This window comes from Sinocyclocheilus anshuiensis, unplaced genomic scaffold (genome assembly GCF_001515605.1).
Source record: "Sinocyclocheilus anshuiensis isolate Anshui unplaced genomic scaffold, SAMN03320099.WGS_v1.1 scaffold107, whole genome shotgun sequence".
Classification (NCBI taxonomy): Eukaryota; Metazoa; Chordata; class Actinopteri; order Cypriniformes; family Cyprinidae; genus Sinocyclocheilus; species Sinocyclocheilus anshuiensis.
This window is the reverse complement of record NW_015549584.1, coordinates 1759000-1769935: the sequence shown is the minus strand read 5'-3', so window position 1 is coordinate 1769935 and position 10936 is coordinate 1759000. Positions and strand designations below refer to the sequence as shown.

General features: G+C 36.3%; 2 protein-coding genes across 5 annotated transcripts in view; one reads left to right on the top strand and one right to left on the bottom strand.

Annotated features, from left to right (window-relative positions):
* Positions 1–150: 150 nt before the first annotated feature.
* Positions 151–8264, top strand: LOC107657911 (acyl-coenzyme A thioesterase 11-like). Of its 3 annotated transcripts, none has more exons than XM_016446217.1 (16): positions 151–305; positions 1525–1724; positions 2337–2406; positions 2497–2557; positions 3682–3783; positions 3930–4065; positions 4377–4533; positions 4644–4763; positions 5394–5532; positions 5712–5767; positions 5948–6014; positions 6103–6186; positions 6355–6443; positions 7158–7289; positions 7378–7504; positions 7758–8264. In XM_016446217.1, the coding sequence occupies exons 2-16, from the start codon at positions 1535–1537 to the stop codon at positions 7914–7916; spliced, it is 1689 nt and encodes a 562-aa protein (XP_016301703.1). In that variant the 5' UTR covers positions 151–305; positions 1525–1534; the 3' UTR covers positions 7917–8264. The 3 variants fall into 3 exon arrangements, with proteins under 3 accessions (XP_016301703.1, XP_016301702.1, XP_016301704.1); XM_016446216.1 differs by having other exon boundaries at positions 6310–6443; XM_016446218.1 differs by lacking the exon at positions 1525–1724 and having other exon boundaries at positions 6310–6443.
* A 109-nt stretch (positions 8265–8373) lies between these two features.
* Positions 8374–10936, bottom strand: part of LOC107657910 (leucine-rich repeat and IQ domain-containing protein 3-like) — a 4339-nt gene continuing 1776 nt past the window's right edge. Inside the window, exons 6-8 of one of the 2 annotated variants that reach the window (XM_016446213.1) lie at positions 10789–10872; positions 9969–10092; positions 8374–9887 (exon numbers count right to left, since the gene is read on the bottom strand). In XM_016446213.1, coding sequence (XP_016301699.1) covers positions 9256–9887; positions 9969–10092; positions 10789–10872 — 840 coding nt within the window. In that variant the 3' untranslated portion in view covers positions 8374–9255. The remainder of the gene's footprint in view (positions 9888–9968; positions 10093–10788; positions 10873–10936) is intronic. The other variant, XM_016446214.1, reaches the window with a different exon arrangement.

Sequence of the window (10936 nt, the reverse complement as noted above, 5' to 3'; positions counted from 1 at the left end):
TAGATCAATTTTTTGTTTCTTAATATTTTTCTATAATACAGAAACATCGTTAGCATATTCCAAACTAATTGCATAAGGTAAGAGTTGATCCTGTGTAATGGAATCAGTCTACCTTAAAAAAGTCTCTGGGCGGCACTGTAACTCGATAGGGCTTATGTGAACAGCCGAGCGCAGTGTGGACACTTTGTATGATTGAGAATATGAATGTCTGTTTATTTATTTTCATACATCTTGCAAAGTTTCAGACGTCACGCAGACATTGTTTCTTTCTTCGTGCAAACGAGAGTGGTTTGACATCTATCCATGTAAGTTGCTTACTTTTTTGTCATTACCAGCAGTATTTTAGTTCAGACGCATTTGACACTTGGAACATGCCACAGAATAATAACCTGCTATGCAAACTTTGGAAAACGTAATCATTCGTTTTGCATAAAATCAGCAGCATGCAACGTAATGTTCTTGTGAGATATCATCGTAGCCTACTATCTTTTATGTATTGTTTTCTTTTATTAGAAATATATATATTAAGATGCATAGTCTTTAATAACTTGTCTGCAGCTCACAATGAAAATAATACATTTATGAATGAGTAGAATGATGTCAGTCAACGACAGGTTACATTACTTCCAGTCCAGTTTCTGTTGGAGGTCGTTTGTCTGACACATGACAGGTTCTAGTAGGCTATTGCGCTTTGATCGTGCATAACGGCACATTGATTATTTGATATCACTGGTTAAATTTGTATGCTTTCAATAGTAAATTCCATCTGGACAACTATAATGGAATGAGCTGTAATATGTTCTTACATGTCTCTTAATAGCTGAACTGTTTGACTGTGCACAGGCCTATTCTAATGACAAACAGAAACGAGTTAAGCGTATTAATCGCTATGGCACATCGTTTTATCAGACAAACAAGGCTTTGTTCTGTATATAATCTGGCAGGTTGCACCTATAAACTGGAAGTCATTGCAATACACACAGCTTGGATGATCCATCCAATAATTATTCTTTATGTTTTAAATGATCTCTTATGATTTTGATTTAATTTACATAATTATTTTTATTCATACAGTAGGCCTATAATCTCCTAGGCTCTGCACCACAGTAATTCCAAAAGGAATTTTCTTAGATTATAAATCTGTTGCAAGTGTTGCACTTTCAAGTAGACTTATTTTTGAACTGAATTGGTGGACTGACCCCTTTTGAACTGACTGGAGATTTCTGTGGCCTATGAAAACAAGCTAAACGCTCACTGTAGCTATAACATGCATTTGGAAGGTTTAAAAACAAACATGAGCATGTGAGATGAGTCCTGTGAAGATGACGACGGTTACCTGTCCTGATATTCATGCACATTTTTATACAAGACCACTTATAAGAGGATATGATCTAAAAGCTAAATTTCCTGACCTTCCTGATATCCTTCAAGACAGTGATATTCTAGCCTAATGCTCTTACCAATGCTAATCTCCACCAAATATGCTCACAAATAAACATCTTAACATGTAAGTTGCTCCAACAGAGCACTAGTCATGGCAAATGAGCCCAGGGATCCCATGCAGCTGGAAAAGCCCATGTTTATTCTGGGAAATGGAGAGGTGTACAGGAACCAAACTGAAGTAAAGATGAGCCAGATAGTCCTCCCCTGCCATGCAAACTACTGTGGAGAACTCAGTGCTGGGCAGCTGCTCAAGTGGATGGACTCCACTGCCTGCCTGTCTGGTCTGTTTTGAATGAAACCATTATTTGTTTATTTATTTTAGATTTTATTTAATTTTTTACTTCCTTTCTCAAATGATCCTTGCCAATGATCTAGTAAAACTACTTCCAGCTAAGTTAAAAACTAAAGAATACTCTTTTAGGTGATTTGATTTCACTCTGAATCTTCAATATTCATGTAAACACCTCCACACCATATGCTTGTACTAAGTGTCATTAGACATCGCAGATGGAGGAGTCTGTGCAGTTTGGACTGTGATTTCCATCCTCGTACTGTGAATAAACAGAGCAATAGGCTGGTGAGAAAGTTTAATAGCAGTTGGAATGATTTTTAATCATATTTAACTGATAAAAGGCAAAAGCATTTCAGCTGAGAATGTGGCTAAACCTTTGTAGCACTGTGAAGAGCACAGATGGTGGTTGGTAACAGCTTTACATGCTTCCCTTAATGTTGCTTAAAATAAGTTTGTTTTTCACTTCGTTCTGTAGCATGGAACATTTTTTCTTCCTTCAGGATTACATACTTACGTGTTTGCTTTTCAGCCGAACCTGCTTACATGCTTGCTTTGGGTGTAAACATTTATTAATTATCAATATTTGCTCTCTTGTTTCCAGCTGAGAGACATGCTGGCTGCTCCTGCATCACAGCCTCAGTGGATGACATTCACTTTGAAACCACCATAGGGTAACAACACATACAGGAACTAGTTATTTTGAATTGAAACAAAAAGTTTGTGTTTATTATTATATAAAAAAAATATGTGTCTTCATGCAGGGTTGGACAGGTTGTAAACATTACAGCCAAAGTCAACAGAGCCTTCACATCCAGCATGGAGGTTTGTGGGAACATCTACTACTATTTAGCCGAAATTAGTGAGCACAAACAATTTTATTATGTGAAATCAAACATCTACTGGTATTATTAATATGCTGAATTTTAATTATTGACTAATCATCGAAAAAACATGTTTTTGCATTTCACTTGCTCTAACTTGTGTGTTAATCTATATGGGGATATGCTAGAAAATATAATGTGATATAATAATCTAGTTCCATATGTGGGAAACTATATTTTTCAATATAATGCAATATATGCATGGATAATGTATGACTATATACTGATAAATATCAAAAAAATATATAGCAATCAAGACAAAAACTGCACTACGTTTTTACATGTAGGCCTAATAACATTATTAAAACACTAAATTAATTAAATTCTCTATCATGTGTTGAACGCATATTCATAATTTCATATTAATTTCACATATTCACATTTAACTCACTCTATTCTTTGCATAGTCATACATCTCATATGAAAATATGTGCGATGATATAAGAAAAAGTGTTTACTGAACATATTAAAATGTTAGCATTTTTGGTGGGTAGAAAATTATATTTATAACTTAATGGATTGAGTGCTATTTGTACTATATATAAATATAAATATATTGATCTATATACTGTATCACAATATAAATTTTCCTCAAGTGTACATCTGTTGCACATACATGTTCCCATATAAATGTGAATATACAGTACATAAATTAAAATAATTCACACACACACACACACACACACACACAGTACCATATTTTATCACACATACATCTTTCTATTATGAAATGTATTATTGAATATGAAATTACATACATTATGATATAAAGGTAAATATACTGTCGCATGTTTCAATATATGAAAAGCGGTAATTCCTTATGTATTATTAAATATATTGTAATATATTAAACACAATATATTATTCTGTATATTTTCAATATACAATAAATCATTTAAAATATTCATTGTTAAAATATAAGGAAATATATTTTCTTTGCATAGGGGTATGCTGCAAATATTGTTGAACCTTATGATAAATTGCAATGTTCCTCATTTATAAGCTGCTTTGGATAAAAGCTTCTTCTAAATGAAGTACGGCTGATGATGTGGGTCTTTGTCTCAGGTCGGGATTTTGGTGAGCTGTGAAGATCTCTTCAGCGACAGACAGTGGAAGGTCTGTCACGCTTTCGCCACCTTTGTGGCCCGACGTACCGAAGCAGGAAAGGTAAGAAACATCACGTCGAACTAAATCAGAACAATTTTAGCCACAAGTTTGCACACCCTTGAATCAGATCTGTGAAAAAGAGCTTGGATTTGGTCCAGGTCTTGTTAGAGTTGTGATTCATCAGCGCAGTGTTTGGGTTTGCACAGGTACAGCTGAAGCAGGTGATTCCACGCACGCAGGCAGAGCAGATGGAGTACAGCCTCGCAGCCGAGCGCAGGAGGATGAGACTGATCCATGCAGAGATAATTAACGATCTTCTCAGCAGCTGCTCCTCTCAGACAGGTGAGCGGAGACACTGCTCACTCACTTTCTCCAGGTGTGTTTGTTTACTTGCAAGACTTTGAAGAGAGGTCTCAGGAACACTTGCCACAGGAAATGAGTCATGAATCAGAAGTTGAGTTCTGATTGAAGGTGTCATTCGGTTTGTTTGGTGTCTCTTCATAAACACGCCGCCAACACTCATTTAAGCGTATATATATGTGCAGTAAACCTTCACCGTTCACTTACAAAGGGTCACGTGGTTTGAAGTGTGTAGAATAAATAGACTGGAAGACGCAGTCGCTCTGATAAGTGGTGCTCTATCTGTTTGTCAGTGAGTGAGTGTCTAGATTACCAGGAAGCGGTGCCTGCGGAGCGGACTCGGGTAGAAAGCGTCGAGCTGGTGCTCCCGCCCCATGCCAATCACCAGGTCAGCACGTTTGGTGGACAAATCATGGCCTGGATGGAGAATGTAGCCACCATCTCTGCCAGGTGTACAGTCCCTATTTTACTACAGTCAAATCTGATGATAAAAAAAGATATTTAAATGCATACGCAAGGAAACCATTGGTGTGTCATACTCTATATGCTTTTTCTTCTAGTCGTTTGTGTAATGCTCACCCAACTCTGCAGAGCATAGACATGTTCCACTTTCGTGGGCCGTCCCACATTGGAGACAGACTGGTGTTGAAGGCAATTGTAAACAATGCTTTCAAGAAAAGGTATGTCTATATCAAGAAAAAATTGTGGACCACTGGGATGCCTGGGGCTGTATATATTTATCATTCAAAAGTTTGTTTTTTAAAGAAAATATTTAAAAAGTTACTTCTATTCAGTAAGGACACATTAAATTGATCAATGACAGTAAAGACTTTTACATTGTAAGAAAATAAAATCTTTCAAAAAATGCTGTTCTTTTGAACTTTCTATTCATTAAAGAATCATAAAAAAAAAAGACTGGAGTAATGATGCTGAAAATTCAGCTTTGCATCACAGGAATAAATTACATTTTAAAAATATATTCAAATAGAAAACAGCCTGAGTGAGCATAAGCGACCGAACCCAATCTTTTAACGGTTATATTTAAATATATAAAGTATAAAAAATATAATATGTATAAAATTTATATATTTTAATATTAGATTTGTTTATCATATTTGTTTTATTGGATTATAAAAGCTATGGATCAGTACCACTATATAGACTAAGGACTTAAAAACAGTAATATAGTATATACCTATATTATAAACAGTAAAAGCTATGGTTCAGTATCACTTACATCCATGAATCATGGAAGCCTGATTTATCTTTGAGCAGCCTGAACAACTGGTATTTCGTGTGTGTTATTCCAGTATGGAGGTGGGAGTGTGTGCGGAGGCCTATCAGGGTGGAGAGCCCCTGCGACACATCAACACCGCCTTCATGACCTTTGAGGTCTTGGACAATGACAGGAAGCCATGCACGTTGCCAAGGATACGGCCTGAGCCTGTGGTGAGCGCTGTAACATTCCTGGAATCTCTCACATGGTGGAAGAGTTTAACTTGTTGATGGAGTTCAAGAGGGTGAAACAAAATGAATGGGATATGCAGTGCTTGCTTTACACTGAGTTTTTAAAACTGAATCTTATTATTTCAATTACAAATCATTATCTTCTTATCCTGTCTTTTTAGGATGGTAAAAGACGCTTTCAGGAAGCCATAGCCAGAAAGAAAATCCGCCTTGACAGGTAGGATTCTTAAGATTTTGTCTATTATAACAGGTTATGCCATATTCTTATGATATCATACGTCTATTTATAAGCTCTGGCTGCATGTCATATTCAAAGTTAACTTTACAGCTATAAAAATTCCTGCATAGCAGACCAGCATGGGACACTAGATCACATGAGTATGCTCTCCTCTTACAGGAAGTACATAATATCTTGCAAACAAAGCGAGGTTCCTCTCTCGGTTCCCTGGGACCCAAGTAACCAGGTATATTAACCTGTTCTAGTAGCTATAAATCTCATGGATTTGCTAAACCTGCTTTGTTAGACCATGTGACTAATCCATGTCTTGGCAGATGTACCTCAGTTACAATAATGTTTCGGCACTGAAGATGTTGGCTGCCCGGACTAACTGGGTCTTAACCTCAGAGAAGAACAAGGTGGATAAGTTTTGTGCACTTAAATTTTCCATTTTGTATTTTTGAGATTACATGGGTGACTTGAGCAGTCAAATATGTTGTAGATGCTTGAGGGAAATTAATGAGTTGAAACATTGTGCCTAGGTGAGTTTATACACACTGGAGGAGAACCAGATGTTGTGCTTTAAGGTGGAGACTCATGTGGCTGTGGCGGCCGAGCAGGTGTTTCTGTTACTGTCTGATCTAAGGCGAAGGAAGGCATGGGACCACCACTACCAGTATGTCAAATGCATTTTATATAACAAAAAAAGAAAATATAGAATTTTATAAGCGACAGACATTTAACAGCCATTTTTTGATGAAAATATAAAGTTTGGAGTTTATAGTATTTTTTATTTTTTTATTATTTCTATTTCAAATAAATGCTGTTCTTTTGTGATTTCTATTAATCCTAAAAATGTATCAGAATGTCCACAAAAATATTAAAAAGTATATAAAAAGTAGTACACCTGTTTTCAACATTGATAATAATTAGAAACATTGTATGTTTCTTGAGCGCCTAATAAGCATAATGTTTTTGTTTGTTTTTTGTTAAGATCATGTGACACTGAAGACTGGAGTAAATTCAGCTTTGCCATCACAAGAATGTATTACATTTAAAAAATAGTTGTAATATTTCAAAATATTGCTGTTGTACTGCATTTTTGATCAAATAAATGCAACATTGGTGAACATGAGACTCAAAAACATTAAATCCTATTACTTTTAACAGAGTTTTTTAATTAATTAAAAAAAACATTCAAATCTATAAATGAACACTTTTTGCTGTAATGTAAATTTAAATGAAATGTTACTTTTACAAGTGTCTTTGCTGTTTGTTACAATGGCTGGCAGATAAAATAAAATGATCAGCCACAGTTTCAAATTACTTGATTTAACGTAGAACGCATTATGATATTATAATTAACCATAATAAATATATCTTAATACAGAGAGTGTGAAGTGATAACGGACTCACATGAAGACGACACCATCTACCAAGTTGTCACCCCCTCTGTGACTAAAGGAGGCAAAGTCCAGGACTTCATCCTCCTGGCCTCCAGGAGGCGCCCTTGTGATTTTGGGTAAACCTTAAACTCCTACAAAATCTCTTATTGTGTCTTGTGTATTTCCAAAGAACAAAATAAGTTATTGCATCTTTGTCACTTTTAGAGACCCTTATATGATTGCCTTGCGTTCTGTGACCCTGCCTGCGTACCCTCCCACTGAAGACTACAACAGAGGAGAGGTGCTGTGTGCTGGGTTCAGTATCTGGGAGGAGGAAAACTCTTTCACTAAGGTAATAAATACACAGAAAGCCTAATGGACACTTATACTGAATGAGTGAATGAGTCAAAGTTCAAGAATGAACACGGCTTTAAACGTAGCAATCTCTTTAACTGAAATGATGTGCATGTACATTAGCCAATAACACTGTTTATAACTCATGTTTAGAAACTGCTTAGAGTGGTCCCTGGTGCTGCCACGTAGGTGTTAAAGTACTGAAGGTTAAGTGCGTTTGGTTTACATGCTTATGTATGCATTTCTCTCAGCTTTCTTACTACAACCAGGCCACTCCTGGCGTGCTGCCCTATATCTCCACTGACATCGCTGGGCTTTCCTCCAGTTTCTACTGCACCTTTGCCTCATGTAGCGCTTTTCTGGAGGAGAATAAAAACAGCCTGGCTTCCCTGCCCACCTCCACCCTGTGAGAAAGCTGAATTCGACAATCTATGCTCTTCAGAAATGGATTTTGCTTCTAAAAAAATGGTTATGGTCCAGATATAAGGTTGACACAGACATTCACATTTGAGTTAATATAAAAGATCATGAGCTTTAGGTACGTAAAACTCTTATTTTCCATACACTCTCAGAAAATAAAGGCACAGAACTGTCACTGGAATGGGACCCTATGATACAAAAGCTAAAAGGTACATCTCTGTACCATATTTACCTCTAAATGGTACATATTAGTACCTTAGGGTACCGTCCCTGTGGCAGTTTTGTACCTTTTTGAATTTAGAAAAAGGCATTAGCATTGTTATCAGGGGAGTCTTTTTTGTTGTTGTTGAAACTCCATATACCGTATATATAATATATAAATATATACAGAATTATTTTGTAATGTAACCTTGATGAATATTAATATTATTTAAAAACGATAATAATTCTCGTTTTTTTTTTTTTTTTTAGATATTTCACCTTTTAAGCTAGAATTTAGGGTCATGTGCAATAATGTAAAACTCTCTACAGATGCCACTTCCAGAAGACTAAGCTAGTATATTGCACTGTTGTCATTCTCAATGACTCAAAGTACTCAAAATAAAACTAATAAACTTCAAATGGGTGGCAAGGTCGATATGTGGTACTTCCTGGGACATGCACAATCACGTTTGCATAGATTTTCAGTCTAGTTAGTGACGGATGTTAGACTCTACCTTTTTATGTCAGGCCAGAACAATGCCTTGATTTTCACACTGCTGATTCATTGGACAGGACCTTTTTAAATAAATACTGTTACATGTAGCAATTTAGTGTAGCTCATCTTTATTCAATGTCAAGCTAAGCTTGCCTTGGCATTTAAAGATAATTTAAAGATCCTCCCGTTATACTGCAACTGTTGAGAAATATAGCAAAAAATATTGTTATTTGAATCCTGCTAAAACATGCCATTCAGTTAATCTTTCTTAAGTGCTTATGTAAAGAGTGTAATAATGACCCAGATAATGTGGACTTATTTGTTATGTAAAGTTGGTGGCTACTAGTTTCTTAATACTTGTGCCTGATGGATGGGGGTGGTTGTGTATTAGGGGAGTATTTTTGGATTCCTGTTATGTAATATTTTGGATTTTGAAAAGAGAAGCAGATCTCAGTGTCTATAATATGATTTTTGCAGACACCTTCTGGTAAGTACTGTAATATATTATACTATTCTATACTATAGTGCAGTATATTCTGCTTTTGAAGCTACTGTACACAAAAGGTTCTAACTAACCAATATGTTAATGTCATGTTAAACCGAGAGTTTGATTAAAAACATTCATGCATTTATTACTGGTTACCACGTTTCCATGCGTGGTATCTAAGCACGGCCCTCGCTAGAGAGTTGTGCTGTTGGCTGAAATTGCAAACCATCTCTTGCTCCTGGATCCTCATCCTCTTCTCATCCAAAAACTGGGCATGTTTCTGACGTGCATGATGGATGTCCTGCTCCAGCTTGGCTCTCTGTAGAGTAAGAGTTTTCTCCATATCCACCCTTTCCCGCTCCTGCCGCAGACGTACTTCTGTCCTGCGAGCTTCTCTAAAGATGTCTCGGCGACCCTTGGCTACTTCACGGTCAATCTGGCGCTCAGTTACCTTCTCTACAAGGTGTCTCTGCATTCTGGCTTTATCAAATGCTTGATGGACTCTTTCAATGACTTTGAAGGGGGTGAGGCTGATTTTGTCATGGCAACAACCAATCAGACGCTTCCCTGAAGTAATGGCAGAAGAATGCGACTGTAGACCTGGTCTCTGAGTGTGAAAATGGCTGATGGCCTCACGTACGTCCTGTCCTGCAGCTTTACGGGACCACAACATGTCACTCAGTGGCTCACTCTGGTGGACCAAAGCTTTCAGTCCCAAAACACGAAAGGTTCCTTCTTCAATTTCTTCATTACAGATATCAACAGTCACACTGATATCTAGACAAGCAGAACAGAAGCATTCAGTGAATCAAATCGGTCTCTTAAGAGAGCTAACTAAAGTCAAAACTTCTGTTGTACCTTGGTCAAGCGTGTTTAGATGGGCCTCAGATTTCAGACTTAGACTGCACTGAGGGGTGTTGCATGGTGCTTTTATGTCTTGCTGACTGTCATTTGATTTAACACTTGCAGCATCCTGTATAACCTGTATAAAAGTGACAAATGCATGTCAAATGAAGAGTCTACATTTAGATGCACCCTAAAAAATTAAATGCAAAAATTTCAATGCACCTGTTACCACAATTAATAAACGCATGGTTGCAAGTAAAAAAAAACAAACTAGTTTATTTCATTAAACCTTCTAAGTTGCCAACATTATTTTAATGAGTTTTGTTGACATAATAATGTTGTTAATATGAACTTAATATTGTATGTAAACTCAAATTTCTGTGTTGACTGATTGTCTTAAAAAATGTAGTTGTAGTAAATTAATTAAATTGTCTTGTTAATTTTTGGGCAGTATAGTTCTAGTTCCCGGCATGCTTTGCATAGGACTAGATAAGGAGAATGACTGTTAAAATTAAGCAGAATTATATGGTTTTTTTTATTTAAGGGAAAGACCTGTTAGTGGTTAATGCTATTATATTTGACATTTAAAAGAGCTTTTGTTATGTTTTGTCGGTTTTTGTCATTACAATTTGTGCTGAAGAGTAGACTACATGAATGTAAGCAGCAATGACTGTTCCTCTCAATGTACTTTTTGGTTGAACATAATTTCATTACAAGTTGTCATGACGTAAAAAGATTAATCCAAACAGTTGCACAATTTTGTTTTGTTTTGTTGAGCCAACACATTCTTTTTTAGAGTGTACAGTGTTTATATTTTATACTGTCACATTACCTCTGGGTAGCCAGTTTGCATCAGCTTATCAAGGTTTACATGAAGTCTTTGGATCTCTGTATCTATCTCTTCATTTTCCTTTGGCTGAGAAACATATAACTACATTTTAGAATACTGCACATGAGCATTTCAAATAACCTAAATGCTT

Coding starts and splice junctions, on each gene's coding strand:
- LOC107657911 (XM_016446216.1), top strand. CDS start 1,535: ATGGCAAATGAGCCCAGGGATCCCATGCAGCTGGAAAAGCCCATGTTT. Junction 2,558..3,681: donor CCTTCACATCCAGCATGGAG/GTTTGTGGGAAC, acceptor TCTTTGTCTCAG/GTCGGGATTTTGGTGAGCTG. Junction 4,534..4,643: donor GTAGCCACCATCTCTGCCAG/GTGTACAGTCCC, acceptor TTTTTCTTCTAG/TCGTTTGTGTAATGCTCACC.